The sequence below is a fragment of the Eschrichtius robustus genome, chromosome 8 (assembly GCF_028021215.1).
Source record: "Eschrichtius robustus isolate mEscRob2 chromosome 8, mEscRob2.pri, whole genome shotgun sequence".
Lineage (NCBI taxonomy): Eukaryota > Metazoa > Chordata > Mammalia > Artiodactyla > Eschrichtiidae > Eschrichtius > Eschrichtius robustus.
The window spans coordinates 124,113,461-124,130,395 of NC_090831.1; the positions used below are offsets into that span (position 1 = coordinate 124,113,461).

The 16,935-nt window shown below is 46.9% G+C and overlaps 1 protein-coding gene across 1 annotated transcript; it reads left to right on the plus strand.

The window, feature by feature from the left end:
* The first annotated feature begins 190 nt into the window (after window positions 1-190).
* On the plus strand, window positions 191-15,761 carry LOC137768373 (GTPase IMAP family member 8-like). Its single transcript, XM_068549847.1, has 6 exons — window positions 191-378; window positions 2,603-2,651; window positions 3,643-4,501; window positions 9,100-9,385; window positions 13,359-13,404; window positions 14,859-15,761. Exons 1-6 carry the CDS (start codon window positions 373-375, stop codon window positions 15,743-15,745), a joined length of 2,133 nt encoding a protein of 710 aa, XP_068405948.1. The 5' UTR covers window positions 191-372; the 3' UTR covers window positions 15,746-15,761.
* Window positions 15,762-16,935: the final 1,174 nt, after the last annotated feature.

Sequence of the window (16,935 nt, forward strand, 5' to 3'; positions counted from 1 at the left end):
TATCGAGGGGCCCTGCTGGAGACACACACCACTTGAGTCACAACAGGAGGGAGGTTTTGTAAGGGAAATGCTTTAAGCCCACAATGAATGTTCCTGTCTCTTTAAGTCGTCACCACCACCTAACCCTCCCTCTGCGCTTTCCAGAGCTCTGAGTCTCAAAGGTCTGAGACTTCCTCTGTGCACACTGGGAGAAAACAGCCTGCCGCACTCACAACCGAAGGGAAAGCAGAGATCAGGGCTTTCTCAGATCACCTGTCAGAGTCTGTCACCAGGAAGGGCAAGCCCCGGCAGGGGACAGGAGCTGCAACCAAGCAGAAGGAACATGGCTCTGAGAGCATTTACTGTCTGAGCACCTGGGTTCCAGCAGGCACCATGCGGGTAAGTAAGAGCCGGAGCCATTAAGATGGGGCGTCCAGATCTGTAAAGATGTCACAAGTTTCCAGTAGAGGAAGTTCAAAAGAAGGTTTATGAGCCTCTTCTCCAGTCTGGAGGACACACATTCCTGTCTCCTTCCACACTCCCTCCATACAGTAAGAGAAGTGAGTGCTGGAACCACATCTAGGAATAAAATACATTTTAAAAGGCATTCAACATTGCCCAAACGGCATTTTCAGCACAGGCAGAAGATATTTCTGTGGCCCTCAAAGCAGTCTAACTTCAGAGCAAGTTACAATATGGTGAGTCAGGATACCATCAGAATTCACCCCCCAGATTCTCCCTCTCCCCTCTGTCCACAGGAGGGGACCCTCAAGGAATTTAAGAGGTCCAGAACTAGGTCTTCAACCCCTCTCCCTGCATGACCCCTTAACATGTCTTCTCCCTAATTCAGGTCTCTCCCACGCCAGCTGCAGGGACACCTCAATTTCATCATCTGTACAGTGAAGGGGTCTGAATAAATAGCTCGTTTCCAAACTCTGATTTGTGGACTGATTACATCAGATACATCAGGTTCATAAATCGGAATTTCTGAGCATGGTCCCCCCAGAATGGACATTTTTAAAGAACACTCAAGTAATTCTGAAAAACAGCAAGTCTGAGAGGCACTGAACTACATGAACTTTGAATTTTCAGAGTATTCCGAATACAGGACTCTACATGTTTTACGTAGTTCAATAACTAAGAACCATTTGTCATCCCAGATTTCAGTGGGAGCTCACCTCCTTCTTGAAAATTATTTTAAATGATTTTAACCCCCATTTCAAACTATATGGAAAGTCCAGTCACCTACTCGAGAGTTCTGTGGATTCCCTGTAACTCACTTCCTCCTTTCCAGCTTTGACGAGGACATCTTGCTTTAGCTAAATTTTTCTTCTTGGCTCTGAACCTTGCGGCTCTTTCTTCATTTCTGCTTTGGTGTCAATTATGGGAGTTTGTTGATTTCTAGACACAAAATAACGAATCACATTATGTGATTTACCCCTGGGGTAAACTTTACAGAAAGCTTTGGGCGGGGTGTAACCGGGGGCAGCGGCAGGAGAGTTACTGCAGAAACACCGACAGCTTTGGTTTGAGTTCTAGGCAAACCTGCCATCTGAGTCCTTTGGCCAGAGACAGGTTATTCAGCCAACCTCTCCCTTTGCTTTTGCTTTGTTGTTGGTGCCAGTAGGGGGAGAACACAGTTACTTGTAGGAACCAGGTGGGCGACATGAAGAGGTAGAATTTGAAATGGACGTTGAAGCACAGGACAGGACTCAGGCAGAAATGTGTGGTGGGATGAATGGTCCTAGGAATGAACGCACGAGGTGGGTTGGAAAAGGCCCTGAAATCTGCTCTCTGTGGAGGGGCTGACTGGGGAGGGGATTAGGTGGAAATGAGGCTGGAGTAGACGGAGGAGAGACTGTGCTCTCGTGTTCAGGTGCTCCTGTGATCAGGCAAACTTGACCACAGAATGTTTAATTGTATTAAATAATGTTTGAGTGGGTAAGATCACTTTACCTTGAGAAGCCTCAGGTTTGAGGCAAGAACATAAAGAGCCGGGGGGGAGCACCCCTGTCTCACCATATGTAGACATATTAGGACGAGCCAAGTCATGCGGTTCTCTGAGAACAGGAGCTCTCCAGACCAGTTTGGGAAATAACGTCTGTTTTCCGATTTCCAAAACCAAAATTCCAATTTTCTTCTTGTTTTCCAGGCCAACAACCCTAAGGTAGGTCCTAAGTCAGTGAGCAAACTTTCTTGTTCTCAGGGTTTTCCAAAGCCCCCCACCCCACCCCCAGCTGCTGAATCTCCAGGGAAAACTTATTTTCTACAACCTACGTCACTGACATAGAATTACCTGGGAAAATGAACATCAAAAGCTTACTCATTGACATAGAATAAGTGTTATCATCTCCCCTCTGCTCTGTGCATTTCTAGGCCCTGAAAAGACAGCACAAGCTCACCAAGTGTTCTCACAGTATCGTCCCAACCACAGACCAGGCTCTTCCACTGTCTTCCCTAAATTCTGATGCTCGGAGAGGGCAGGAACTATGACATTTTAACTGTGGTGTCACCAGCATTTTGGACTTTGCCTGACACATAGTAGGTAGTTTTACCTATGAATGAATGAATGAATGAGTGAACGAATGAAAGACTAAATAAATTGTGTTGGGGACACTTTCAGGGAATCATGAGAGGACAGAAGACAGCAAGAGATGAAGAAAACGCCTATGGTAAGAACACGCCTCACAATGCGTGTTTGCCCCCAGGTATGAGCTCCGGTAGTAAGGGGGACGGGCTATCTCAACACTGAACAGGGAGAAGCCCCAGAGGTTTCTCGATGCTGGGATGAAACAGCAAAGAGCCCTGGGACTGGCATTTGACCTAGATCTCTGCCCCTGACCTGCTGTGAGATACTGAGTTCTTTGACTAACCTGCACCTCTGTCCCCAAGGTAAAATGAATAAACCTCCTCTGATCGCCACAGAAGGGGATGTAGAGGGAATCCAACTGTATACTAGAGGGAACATGATTCACCAGGTAGAAGGTGTTAGGGAACAAGGATGGAGGGTTAACCAGGTATCTTATTAGGCAGCAGGTTTAAGAGAGAGGAGAGGAAGAGGAAGGCAAGAGGGAGGGAAGAAGAGATGGTCTCATCTTATCCTCCCAGCAGCCCTATGAGGACAGCGCTACATTATTGATCCCATTTGTGCAGAAGAGGTTTAGCACTTAGGTTAAGCAGCTTCCCAGGGTTACACGGCTGGCAGGGGTGGGGCTGTGATTCAGACCCAGGCTGTGGGACACCAGGCAGCCCTCACGGCCAGGCCCACGGCCCCTCCTGCCTTTCTTCAGTGGCAGCGTATCTGGGAATGTATGGCAGAGGCCACTGAAGCTGTCAAATAGGGAGCAGCTCTGCGCAGTGTGGATGACAGGTCATGTCACACGAAGTAATGGCCTGTATTATACAGGGGTGTCCTCTACAGAAACGTTCACCAGGTGCTGGAGCACCTACAGGTGCATGTGTGACGTCAAAGAGGGAAGAAATAGACGGGTAGAGATCCCCCCGGAGCTCACAAATCTCCGACCAGGGCACTCAGTAAAGGGTTGGTCCGAAAAGCAAAAGTCGAAGCACTCTGTTCTCCTTTGTCCAAAGGCGTCCAGGGGACCCGGGCACCAGGATAGGTGCTTTCAGGTTCGGGAGCTTACACATCATTGGTGCTCACAGGTGCAGAAGCCGACGAGTCTGCCCTGCAGGAGCCCAGGCTGCGGCTCCTCCTGGCTGGGAGGTCAGGGACTGGGAAGAGCGCCACGGGAAACAGCATCCTGGGCCAGAAGCGCTTCCTCTCCAGGCTCGGGGCGACGTCGGTGACCCGGACCTGCGCCGCGGGCAGCTGCAGGTGGGCCCAGTGGGTGGTGGAAATCATTGACACCCCGGACCTTTTCAGCTCCGAAGTCTCCCAGACAGACCCGGGCTGCGCCGAGAGAGGCCGCTGCTACCTGCTCTCGGCGCCGGGGCCCCACGCCCTGCTCCTGGTGACCCAGCTGGGCCGCTTCACGGCCCAGGACCAGCAGGCCTGGAGGGGGGTGAAGGCGCTGTTCGGGGACGGCATCGTGACGCGCACCATCGTGGTCTTCACCCGCGAGGAGGACCTGGCCGGGGGCTCGCTGCAGCATTACGTGCGCGACACCGAGAACCGCGCGCTCAGGGAGCTGGTGGCCGAGTGCGGGGACCGATTCTGCGCCTTCGACAACCGAGCCGCCGGCGAGAAGCGGGAGGCGCAGGTGATGGCGCTGATGGGGCTGGTGCAGGAGCTGGTGAGGGACCACGGCGGCGCCGCCTACACCAACGACGTGTACAGCCTGGCGCAGGCCCTGGGCGGCGCGGACCCCGCGGAGAGGCTGCGCAGGGTGGCGGAGCGAGTGGCCGTCTGCGCGCAGAGGCGGCGGGAGCGCTGGCCGCTGGCCTGGCTGTGGCGGTGGCCCAAGGCGCCGGGGACCTGGTGTAAGCTGGGCGTGTGCACCCTGCTGGGCGCCCTGGTCCTGCTCTGCGTGCTCTACAGGCACCGGCCAGAGGCCGTGACAGGGTGATATTCAGTCTTGCAGGTAACCTGGCAAGAAAGGAACTGAACACTTGGGTCTGAAGGGGGATTTCAAAGGAATCAGAGTTTTCAAGAGTTTCATGTTTCCTCCAGTAAACAGTTTTAAAATAAAGTTGTACAATTTTAAAACATCCTTGAAACGTGTTAGTTAGCTTGATGTTTTGGTCCTCTCTTGAAAAATAATGGAATGACTGGTGATTTTTAGTAGAAACTGGATTCATAGCAAAGGGAAAACAGGTATTTTTATTTTGAGCTTGTGTTTGTTTGTTTGTTTGTTTAGACACTGCCTTCCTCCCTTTGGACTGCTATTAAAAAACAACAACAACAACAAACACAGACTGGGTGGCTTAGAGACAACAGACATTTATCCCTCACACTTCTGGAGGCTGGAAGTCCAAAATCATGGTCCGGCTTGGGGGAGAGCCCTCTCTGAGATTGCAGACTGCCAACTTCTGGCTGTGTCCTCACCTTGATGGAAGGGGCACTTTGGCAAGGGCACTAATCCCAATCATGAGGAATCTACCCTCATGACCTAATAACCTCCCCATGACCCCATTTCCTAATACCATCCTCTCCAGATTAGGTTTTCAACACGTAAATGCTGGGGAGGGGGACACAAACATTCAGAGCATAGCCTGCACTCTCTCTTCCTGATATTTTCTAGTTCTTATGGGTAGATATCTCCCTTCAGTGATCCTTGTAAATTTTTATTATCATCAACGAAAGAGATGTCAGAGTCATACATATTAATGCTTACTTCTGATACATCGGTTTATTTACCAATACAATAGCTTAGTACCAAGAAGTTAAATGTAACTACACTGAAAATAACACAGTTTCCAACTTTCTAGCATGTATTCTGGTTCATGTTTGTCCAAAATGAAGTAAGATTTGGGGAAAATAACATGCAATGTCTTCAATGTAGTTATCTATCTGGGTTTTTAAATAATAATAATAATAATAAAGCGCCTGTCTCAAAACGGAGAAGAGAGGGGTGGCAGGGTCATCGGCAGAGAGCCACAGAGCACCAGAGGTTAGGTTTGGCTGTACCGTGGGGTTTTTACAGGGGATGGGTCAACCCACAGAAGTCCGTGAATGCCATCCTTACCTTGTGTAAGCAAACGCTAGGATCTGTTTATTTCTATATTTCTGAACGTGACAGAACACCTTAAAGGAAGTCTTTCTATCAGCCACGTGCTAGTTAGGAGGTGTGGATGCAGGAGGAGGCAGATATCCCAATACTACCAGGGCTCAGGGGTGCTAAGGGCCGGGAGGTTGTGTGCAGGCGTCCTAGGGCCATCCCAGCTCCACGTGGAGAAGGGGCCTATGCGCATGCACTTCGATGCCACCTCGGGTTGAGGGCCTGCAGAGACTCAGGATGGCTATGGCTTAGAGTGGCCTGCAGTTGGGTGGGGGGGGTACCTGAGGGCCATAGTAGTGGGTCAGGGAGTTGGGCTCTGTGAAGCCTGGCTGGAAAAAAGTCCATTATCAATTCCTGTCTTCAGCGTCGTGCTGGGCCCATGCAGGAAGTCTCAGCCATGGAGGGACTCTTTCCACACCCTGAGGGCCCCAGGAAGGGGCCGACGTAGGGGGTACTGCCTGTGTCTGCAGCTTGCCCATCCGGGGCCACGTGCCTATGAGCATGCGTTGTAAGCCAAAGACTTCGCTTACCATGGGGTTGATTGTAACCTGCTTGTTCTTTCATTTTTCGTTTTCTCACGTAAGGGTGTCCACATACGCCCTCCAATTTCTGTCATTGCTTATTATTTCTGTCTTGTTTGTAAATGGAAATGTGATTTTCAAAATAAATATGAGTGTTAGGATTGTAAAATTCTCATGCAGACTGTAGCATATAGAAATGTGTAGGATCAGAGGAAGGCTTGACATCTGTGGGTAAAACACCCTGCTTGGGGCATCACCAGGACCATTGTGGGGGACAGTGGAAAGAGCAGGAGATGTGCAGAGGGCTTGTGTGACAAAGCCGGTCCCCTGTGAACTTGCTGCAGGACCTTGGGCACAAGGGGATTCAGCTTTTCTTGAGATGTATATATTAATATCAATCCTTATAGCTTTCATGTACGATGAAATAACATGAGTGAAAGCACTTTGTAGGTTAAATTCCATAAGAATATAGTACAGAAACAAAAAGTCTAAGAAGAATCTTTTCATAACAATAATCCTCATAAATACATAAATTTCACACGCATAAATACTCCGCATTTATTATTCATCATAATAACTACTCCACATTATTCTACGTATAGAGTTGGGAGCTAGTGGTAACGTAAGGTCGGCATGATTAGTCATCAAATATATTTACAAAGTTGTATTTGTTCTCTAAAGTATTGCTAGTTTCTAATCCTTAGATTTAGAACTGTGCAAAATGACTCGTAAGTAAATGGAAGACACAATTTTTAGGTTTTTAAATGTAACTTAGGGACTTCCCTGGCGGTCCAGTGGTTAAGACTCCACGCTTCCACTGCAGAGGGCACGGGTTCCATCCCTGGTCGGGAGCAAAGATCCTGCATGACGCTCCAGCAGCCAAAAAAATTTTAAATGTACACAATTTAATGTTACACATGTAATACAAGATAGATCATAAAGCAAAATTATACAAGACTGATCATAAAATAGAAAACAGAAGCCGTAGAGAGAACACTATAATATAATAACAATTTATTGCCTTAATATTTTATGACGAAAAATACCTCATGAGGTATGAAGGGTAATTATCATTAACAGCCTTCTATTTGAAGAGGAAAGTAATGTACTGAGAGTCAAGTGATTTTCTAAGGGCAAAACGTGGCAAATCAGAACTGGAACTTATTTTTCCTTACTGTCCTATAGGAAGAGTTTCCTGAACCAGACACAGGGTCAAAATACTATAACTTCTCAAAAACTGTCTATTAGAGTGAATATATATATATATCTCTCGACTACTTACATGTCCTCTCATTTTCTTTCTTTTTTCCTCACCTTTTCTTTTATCTCTTCAAGAATAAAAATTCGTTGATCGTGTGCTGATGAAGTTTCTTTTATATTTCCATGCCCTGCTGCCTGGATCAGCTGTCATTTTATCTAAAGAGGTTCATATTTGACTTACTTCTGAGAGTTGTTTTTGGCCATGATGAGTTTTTCTTTTTCTTTTTTTTTAGAATTTATTTATTTATAATTTTGGCTGCATTGGGTCTTCGTTGCTGTGCGCGGGCTTTCTCTAGTTGTGGTGAGAGGGGGCTACTCTTTGTTGCAGTGCGCGGGCTTCTCATTGCAGTGGCTTCTCTTGTTGCAGAGCATGGGCTCTAGGCACGCGGTCTTCAGTAGTTGTGGCACGCAGGCTCTAGAGCGCAGGCTCAGTAGTTGTGGCACACAGGCTTAGTTGTTCCACGGCATGTGGGATCTTCCTGACCCAGGGCTCGAACCCATCTCCCCTGCATTGGCAGGCGGATTCTTAACCACTGCGCCACCAGGGAAGCCCCCATGATGAGTTTTTCAAGCAGAAGATTTCAAACAATGCATACCCTCCTACATAGTCTTGTACAATATTCAGTCTTGTACAATATTCAATTCTTGTACAATATTCAATATTCATCATCTGGCTGGGCAGATGCCACTACTCCTTCCAGAGAATACCCTATGGATTGAATTCCCTAGAAGAGGAATTCCTATAACTCCTTGGGGAAGCCAGAGCTAGACTATGACCCAAGACTCTTTTTTTCTGCCCTGGGAGCCTTCATCTGATAGTGGCAATGTTTGCCTTTTCTGATACGACTGCATTTGCGATTGCTTATTCCAGCAATAAAATATTTTGAGATTTTTTTCTAAATTTGTCTTTTACCTCTTTTTTTTTTTTTTAAAGTAGTTATCTTCCAAAATGAGGTAATGTTTTCTTTTAATTATTATTTGGGGTCTTAATTATTTTTATACCTTACATTCAATCTCATTCTTGGCCCAATTCTTGTTTATTTTATATTTCCTTTCACTCTTTATACCACTAATTTTAGGCACTCCTTTTTACTTTGGAAATAGTGTTAAATCGTGTATATCCCCGGATTTACTACATCTGAAAACACCTAAGATCTATTCTTCCACATGCTAGCGAAATAGCTCATGGATACGCTGAAGAGAACTGCTTACCACTCCTCAAAAATCACACACACACACACCCAAGAAGAGACACCCAACCCCAAGAAACGAAAGACAAGGGTAGTCACTCTCTGACTCCCAGCCCTGGGGAGTTTCTGGAAAGGAGGAAGGCTCCATTCTAACCTGTTCCACATCTGGGCTCCAGCTTTTCACGAAGGTAGAGAAGTCCTCCTTCCTGAAAAGCCAGTGATTCTTTCTTGCGCCAAAGAAAATAACTACTTTTCTCGGTAGATCTCTTTGTAGGTGCTTTCACAGGGAGACTCAGATCAGCGGGGTCTGCGTTAGAGTGAGAGGTACTGGGACTCAACAAGAGAGATGAAACGGTGATCTTCCGGGAATGGTGGCCGGAGAGCACCGCACGCCCGCGGAGGCAACAGGGGCCTTTAGCAACGGGGGAACAGGGGGGATTGGGGCCCGTGTTCTTCTCTTTCACGCTCCAGACATCACTTCTTTCCACACGTCTTAAAGAGGAAGCGGCAGGGGGCGGGGCGCTCGCGGGCTCCGACAGGAAGCATCCCATTAGGGGGGCACCACGCTCCGAACTCGCGGCTCTCCGGTTTCCGCGGCAGCAGGTTCGCCCCATCCGGAGGGGGTGTCCCCAGCTGCGGGGACAGGGGGCGCACTCCGTTAGCCCCATTTTCCTTCTTGCCCTGCAGCCGTGCCCTGGAACCTTCGGCCGCGCGCTCGCGCCGACCCGCCGGCACCCAGGCCGCAGCGCCGCGCCTGGTAAGGGGAACCCGGCGGGGGTCCCAGCGTCCTGGGTGGAGACCCGGGGTGGGGGGGGGGGTCCTGGAGCCCGCGGTTGAGTTAGGGCTACTGATTCCTCGTGGGATCTGACACCGGTTACCAGACTTCTGGGCTCTCCCATCAGTGAAACGGGGCGCCGATGGTGAGCGTTATGGGCAACCGCGGATTCCTAGCGGGAGGGAAGCGGCTTCGGGAACCGCTCACCCCGCGTTCACGGCCCATCGCTTTCCACAGCGCGGAGGCCTTTTCCGTCTAGTTGCCAACTTCTTAGCTCTTCTGACTTTCATAAGCTTCACGGGGTTTCATAAAGCTTCACTAAGATTCTCATCCCATTTGACAGATGAGAAAACTGAAACTCACCAGGTGCCCCAACTAGGAGGGGCGTACGTCTCAGTTTTAGCTCTTAACCTCCCCCGTACCAGCCCCCCCACCCAATCCCTGACAAGCACCATGCCCCCGAGAGGCCTGGGTACCGGGAATCTATTCCTAGGGCTCCACAGGACAAGTAGGGGATCATTATGTTCCCACCCTCACTGAGCCACGTGCTCCAAACGAAACCTCTCAGTGAAATTGTCCTACTGATCTTCTGAAAACCAGCCCATTCGCCCCCAAATACCCCACACTTTTCCTACGACACGATGTCGAACTCGACCCTATGGCAGACAGATTCCAGTGTGTACAGGAACCATCCCTTTGTCTGCTAAACCTCCTGTGAGAGCCGCGTTATGAAATCACAATGCTAAACTCTGAAACAAGTGATACCAGGAAACAGAGGGAGGGGGCAGATGGGCGAAGGAGAATATGAATAAGGCAGACAGAAAATATTTTTATCTTTCCTAAAACAGCGTGAGAGAGCCTGCTTTCCAAGGGTTTGATAAAGTAAGGTACCGTCAAGATAAAATCAGGTTCGTATAATGTAAAAATCAGGAGGTACATTAGGCTCATTTGCTCCAGCCTCCTACCTAAGCTAGATCCTCCTGCTGTTCCTGTCACATACTCTTATACTCTCTGCTCGCATACTGCCCGCGACTCTCTCATGATTCCTGATCCCGCCTGGGGGAAGATTAAAAGGGTTTTCCTTGTGGAGAAGAAATCTGCCTCCACTCCTGATTCTCCCACTTCTGTCTACTATGTGATTGACACGTGTCTCATTCCTTCCGGTTTAGGATGCTTCCCGATCTTTTCCTAGGCTTGATTCTGTCCTTTTAATATTCTAGGACTCATTTTAGCATCTCCATCAATATCCTTTCGGACTAGCCTCTGCACACTTTGTTATTTGTTAATATCTGTCCAAAAAAATCTACTCCTCGGTGGGACGTGTCTCCCCCGGCAGCCTGACCCACTCAGAAGACGGTTCAGGAGGACCGTGTGCGCCTCTGCTAATGTAACCTGAACTTTGATTGGCTTTTATGACAGCCACAGAGCTCCGTTTGGGTCACACTGATCATCAAGTCATGGGAAAACACCAGATTGCTTTAAACTGAAATACTTCCATTCCGAGCAACTTCTGCCCCCTGCAATTTTATCTTTGAATAATCTTTTTTTTTTTTTTTTTTTTTTGAAAACGTGCACTCAAGATTTTGCAATACAGTTCTCTTTGTTAGTTTTAGGGTAAGTTTCCAGCCTGTCTGCCTCAGTTTATGTCCTGACCATGGATGGCAGCATGGTATGTGGTGTTCCAAGAGGTTCATTGACTTTATAATCACTTTTCCACCCTGATAAATCTAGGAGAATACACAGGCAAAATGAGCCATTTTTTGGTCTTAGCTCCATGGCAGTTGTGTGATCGTGGGCAGGTCAGTTGAGGCTCAGTTTCCTAATATTTTAATAGAAATTTTAATACCTATCTTGATCACATCATAGGGAATTTAGGAGAACAATTAAAAGAATGGACATGAAAGAAACTTGAAAATTACAAATGGCTGCACAGAGGATTATTACCATGGTGAAGTTCATCATCAACATTGTCACCACTGTCGTCATCGTCTTTACCACATCGATATATTGATTCCAATATATAGAAACTGTCATCTGAAGTAGAAAAGATGTCAGAGAATTTGAGCAGTTTTAGCAAAAGCTGGAGTATTATTTACCAGAGGCAAGGACAGCATGTGGGAGAATGTGGTGAGGAAAATGCTCTTCTCTGGGCTTAAGGTAAGGAAAGTGGTGCAGAAGGAAAAGGAAAGGAAGGAAGGAAGTTGCCTTAATAAATTCTAATAATGTGAAAAGGGATGGTTTCCCTAGTGACGGCCATTTCTATTCTTCCCTACTGAGTGGATAGAAAAATGTGAAAAAGGTAGAAATAACAGAATCAACCTGAATAGCAAATAAACTATGAAAACCGTTTTGAATTCAATGTTAATCAATAAAATGCACCTTTAAACCAGTTAAAGACATCCTAATATATGCCCATCAGGGTGACCAAAAATTAAAAATCTAATATCACCAAGCGTAAGTGAAGATTTGGGGGTTTCTCACCCGTGGCTGCTGCCAGTATGACTCAGCACAAGCTTCTTGGAGTCATATTTGGCAGTATCTTGTCAGGTGGAAACTATATATCCCAGAGGAATCGTCCATGTGCACAAGGAGACGTGGGGGGGGGATTCTTCTGCAGCATTGTTTGTAGTAGCAAGCACGTATTTTGGCACACCAAATGTTTGTTAATAAAGAGTTGGATAAAGTGCTACATAAATAATGTCACTGACATAAAAGATTAAAATACCAAAAAGTACTATATATTACCTGTACATACATTTGTATCTCAGAATATTGGTTGCCTCTGAAGGGAAGAGGGAGAATGAGACCGGTTGGGGGGAGTCAAAAAATAAAGAAATGGAACTATATGTGTTATGATTTAACTTTTTCAATCAAACCGAACAGCAGCAGTAAAAATGCCAAAATACTTAGATCTGTTCATTGCAAATAGTGGGCATTTGTTTCATTACTCTGTGTATTTCTCCCCTTAAAATGTTTGTTTCATAACTGCATAATCTTTAAAACTGAATAAATAAAATACAGTCTCAGAGATCATCTTAATTATAGTGGCATATTGCATGCTTGCCTTTTCTAATGCATGCTTACCTTTTCTAGCACCAAGAAGGATGACACAATATTATGCCTCATCTGAATGAAACATTTATCCCCATAGTTTTGCCAGTTTCTGGTCATATCTACTGGAATTTTTTTTAAGTGGGTATTGGGAGACCCACAAGGAAAGACATTTGGTTTAAAACTGAGCAGGAAATGAACTTATCTTGAATTTGTCCTGAATGTTGACTCTGTCCCTCAGTCATGGCACCAGCTTCTCTCCACCAGCTGCTCAGAGGGGAGGGAGGATGGTGGCCGTGCTCCGCCCTCTTTCCCTTCGTCCTCTCATGTCCATCCTCAAAGGAGCCGTGGATCCCCCAATTCCACACTCCCATTGGAAGGTACATTGTACTTTCCTCTTTGCTACTGGGATATCCATCTGATACAAAGAGTTTCTGGGACTGGAAATGGCCAGTACTTCAAACAAACCGATGTCATTTACAGCAAGGCAATTTTTATTCTCTAGTCTAGCAAGTTTGCTTACTTTGATTCCAATAATAATAATAATAATAATAAAACAATAAAAAGTCCTGCTTCTCATTCCATAGAAGAAGACTTTCTTTATTTCATGTCTTTTCAAGTAGAGGGGAGATAATCAACTGATTTGTTTTCAAACATTTCTTGCTTTCCTATAGGATGAGGAAAAAGCAAGGGTTCATTGTGTTAACATAACCTAGCATCACCTGGGTTGCTTAAGGTTATAAATGGATATTGGAAAGTAAAATATAAGTTAGAAAATTAGCAATGGAAATGCCTCATCTAAGGATAATTATTCTTGGCTGTCTGAATTAGAGGTGTTCTCAGGCCTTACCAAGTCCCATATGGACACTTGCTTTTTATTCCTTTCCTTTTTTTATTCCAGAAGAGAATGGAAGGGCTTCAGAGGAGCAGATACGGGACTATGGCTGAAGGTAAGAAAGCCTCCAAATTCTCAAGAGCTCTAGGCATCAGGGAAGAGTCACTGTTTTCTCTCCTCCTCTCCCTCACCTCAAACACAGTGACAGAAAAGAAACCCAGTTATTTTCAACTGCAGAAGAAAAAGGCAGCTATCATGTTCTTTATCTTCCCTACCATCATCACACCCACACACACCCGAGTGTGAAGCTCTCCCCTGTGCCGTGATGTATGGGAAATGAGGAAATGAAACTTCAAGTCAGAAGTCAGGGGACTTGGAAACGAATTGTGAAAACGATATCCTTCCCTGCCTGCACTCAACTGAAAAGAGGAAAATTTCCCCATAGAGATTTAGTAATCGTGTTTGCTAAAAAAAGAGGAAAAGAAGAACCAACACAGAATAAAAGGAATAACAATAACAGATTCTAGGAGCCTAAAATGAATTTATTTGAGCTCATAAGAGCTCTAGAAATCCTTGGATTCTCACTCTCTTCATCCCTTGAAGATTTTAGCTCTTGATGCAGTGTCACCCTCGACAACACCACTTTTGTTCTAATTTCCTGTAATTCTATCAGCCAAATTGGCGATCTTTCCAACACATGTATTTCTTATACATGATGGTCTTATCATCTCTTCTTCAGCCACCGATCCAGGGTCATCTGTCAGACTCCGTCCTTGACTTTAACGACAAGCCTTCTGTAGGCTCACTTCCGACTCCCCACCCAAAAAGCAGAAACTCAGGGACCTTCAGCTGGTCCTCAGTGGGAGGTCACTGGAGCTCTGACATCTGAGACTTCCTTTGCCCCCAAGGTTCAGATGAATGTGATTAGCAGTCTGTGTGCCTGGGCATTAATTGGTGGGTGAAAAAGAGGTGATAATAGTTTCTCATTTGTGACTTCTCATCCTCCGCCTCTGTCTAATCTCACATTTATTTAGCATGAAACTGGCCTAAGCACCATCCCTGGAAAAGCACAGGGACCACTTTTCTTTCTGAAAAGCTGTGTTTTCCCTGGTCCTGATGAAGTCCTCGGAGCATCCGTCATAGTGTAGCAGTTCTTACTCTTGGCTATGGGTGCAAGTTCGGCCTCCCAGTGTGGGCTTCCTGCCATTCAATAGCCGCCTAAAGTTGTATGCAAACATTTGTATTTAAGTATCACTATTTGGCGGGGAGAGAGGTCCATAGCTTTCATGAGATACCATGAAAGGTCCGTGACCTAAAAATCTTAAGAATCACTAACTTTACCAACAAGGACCTACTGTATAGCACAGGGAACTCTGCTCAATATTCTGAAATGACCTAAACGAGAAAAGAGTTTGAAAAAGAATAGATACATGTATATGTACAACGTAATCGTTTTGCTGAACACCTGAAGCTAACACATTGTTAATCAACTAAACTCCAAGATAAAATAAAAATTTTTTTAAACCACTGACTTAGTAAAACACGGAAAACTCTTTTTTTTTTTATTAGGCGGAACAGAACATACGCGGTCTGCAGCCTCGTCCCCACTGAGGATCGTCCTGGCGGGCAAAACAGGCTGCGGGAAAAGCGCCACCGGGAACAGCATCCTCGGCCAGCCAGTGTTTGAGTCCAGGCTGGGGGCCCAGTCGGTGACCAGGAAGTGTCAGGGGGCCACGGGCACGTGGAACGGGAGGAGCATCCTGGTGGTGGACACGCCCCCCATCTTTGAGGCGAGGGCCCAGGACCAGGAGGTGTACGAGAACATCGGGGACTGCTACCTGCTCTCGGCCCCGGGGCCTCACGTGCTGCTGCTGGTGACCCAGCTGGGGCGCTTCACAGAGCAGGACGTGGTGGCCGTGACCAGGGTGAAGGAGGTCTTTGGGGCGAGAGCCCTGAGACACATGGTCATCCTGTTCACCCACAAGGAGGACTTAGCGGACGGATCCTTGCATGACTACGTAGCCAACACAGACAACCTGAGGCTGAGGGGCCTGGTCCGGGAGTGCGGGCAGAGGTACTGCGCCTTCAACAACCGGGCGTCCGGCGACGAGCGGGGGGAGCAGCTGGCCGGGCTGATGGCCGTGGTCGAGGGGCTGGAGAGGGAGCACCAGGGCGCCTACCTCAGCAACGACCTCTTCTTTGATGCACAGCGGTTCCAGCAGGGCGGGGGCGACCCCCACGGAGAAGGTCACGTGCGCTACCTGGCCAAGGTGCGGTCGCATGTTGCAAAGCAAAAGCAAGACCTGCAAGAGGCCCAGAGAAACCGTGTCTTCAAGGCGCTCCTCCGAGTCAAAAACTGGATCATTTCTCACATCGGAATATTTGCTGTTCTTGTTATATGCTTTTTGATTTTTCTTGCCATTTTAATTAGCTTGTGTAGTACTCACGAATGCTGAGAATTTTCAGATGATACCTGCCATCAGCTTCCATTTTTTCAGAGTCAGTATCTTTGTCTATGTTGATAAGGAACTTTATTTGCTTTTCAGGTAATTTCACTTTCCATTTCCCTTCCTTGCATCAGACATACCATCCGTTTTCTTCAGCTGCATTTTAGGTAAATAAAATCCAAAGGAGAAAAAAATCCCCTTTTTGTCTTGTTAAAAATGGTGAAAGCAAATAATAAACTAACTGGATACAGTCATGAAATATTAGGGAGCTTGCAGGAAGGAAAGTGAGTGGACCGTCATCCTGTGTGAGCATCTCACCTCTGTGACCTACTTTTTACAGTCTTGCTGTTGAGGAGAGAAACATGTTATATTAAAAGCTGGTAGTGGAATTCCTTATTTTATTCACAAATGTACTCTGACTTCCTTGTAGGCTGTGGGAAAAAAAAAAAGGCAACCCCCCCCCCCAAGAGAGAAAGATGAGGACATTTCGGCAGGGGGTGGGGGGCGGGGGTGGTCTCTGGGGCGTGAAGAGGCTGAGGGAGAAAGGAAGAGGGGCCTGGGGGTGAGGGGGAAGAAGAGGAAGGGGGTCTGTGCAGAGTCAGTGCCTGGGAAATTAAGGAACTGGAATTTCTTACAGCGGGGCTTGGCAAGGGCCAGACTGTAAGGGTAGTATTTTAGGCTTAGCCGACTATCTGGTCTCCATTGCAGCCACTCAACTGTCCCCTTGCAGCGCAAAAGCCGCGGTGGACAAGATGGAAGTGACAGGCGAGGCTGCATTCCCATACGACTTTATGAAATTTGAATTTCATGTACTTTTCGTATGTGAAACATTTTCTTCTTTTGATTTCTTCACCCTTCAAAAAATGTAAAAGCCCTTTTTTAGCTCACAGGTTATGCAAAACGGGCGGCAGGCTGGATTAGGTCTGCAGCCTGCCGTTAGCCAACCCCCATCTTAGGAAGTTTTCCATCATGGGTTGAGCTGCGATGTAGTGGAACATCTTGAACCCCAAAGTCAGCACAATCGTGTGTGATACCTGTAGAAATTTGGGGAAAGGGTGGCGTTGCCCATTTCAATGGTAGCAAAGAGAAGAGGGCAGACATTGGGGTGAAGTCTGAGCGGAAGTCACGAAGTCAGTGGAAACAGGAAACCCGATGAGGAGGGCCCTGTGCGGCCCCTCCGAACTTCTCCTTTGGGATAG

Bases quoted from the DNA above. Each gene is read 5' to 3' on its own strand.
- LOC137768373 (XM_068549847.1), top strand. The intron at 9,386-13,358 runs GTAAGGGGAACC...TTATTCCAGAAG, and splicing joins AGGCCGCAGCGCCGCGCCTG to AGAATGGAAGGGCTTCAGAG. The intron at 13,405-14,858 runs GTAAGAAAGCCT...TTTTTTTATTAG, and splicing joins ATACGGGACTATGGCTGAAG to GCGGAACAGAACATACGCGG.